Source organism: Penaeus chinensis, chromosome 15 (genome assembly GCF_019202785.1).
Source record: "Penaeus chinensis breed Huanghai No. 1 chromosome 15, ASM1920278v2, whole genome shotgun sequence".
NCBI lineage: Eukaryota > Metazoa > Arthropoda > Malacostraca > Decapoda > Penaeidae > Penaeus > Penaeus chinensis.
This window is the reverse complement of record NC_061833.1, coordinates 16728646-16729169: the sequence shown is the minus strand read 5'-3', so window position 1 is coordinate 16729169 and position 524 is coordinate 16728646. Positions and strand designations below refer to the sequence as shown.

At 48.1% G+C, this 524-nt stretch overlaps 1 protein-coding gene across 1 annotated transcript in view; it reads right to left on the bottom strand.

Moving 5' to 3' along the window:
- Nucleotides 1-204: 204 nt before the first annotated feature.
- LOC125032865 overlaps nucleotides 205-524 on the bottom strand; it is an 8691-nt gene continuing 8371 nt past the window's right edge. The window contains exon 7 of the mRNA XM_047624251.1: nucleotides 205-219. Coding sequence (XP_047480207.1) covers nucleotides 205-219 — 15 coding nt within the window. The remainder of the gene's footprint in view (nucleotides 220-524) is intronic.

Sequence of the window (524 nt, the reverse complement as noted above, 5' to 3'; positions counted from 1 at the left end):
ACACATTTCCCAACCCTCATGTCAACCCTATATCATCCCATTTCACACCAAACACATTTCCACACCTTATATAACCACAATGCCCAAGCACCTCATATCAACACATTTCCCAACCCTAATGTCAACCCAATATCATCCCATCTCACACCCAACACCTTTCCACACCTCACGTCAGCTTACCTATAGTGGCTATCGGAGAGTTGCTCAAGAGTTTGGATCCTTTTGGGATATACGGGCACGGTTAATACGGCGATGAGGTTGCAGTTGTACGAAATAACAATGATGTAAGCGGTGATCCACCACCCGGCGAGGAAAACGCGGAGGGACCAAGAGGCTGGGATCTTCGACGGGGCTTGGTTCACGAGGCCCTGGGGGAGAGGGAGGGAGGGAGGGAGAGGGAGAGAAGGGGAGAAGGGGGAAGATTATAATAATATCAATGGGAGAGAAAGAGAGGGGTGTCCGGGTGGATAAGTACATATAACTAGACAGGTCGATAGTGATATAAAAATGACTAAACAGATGAT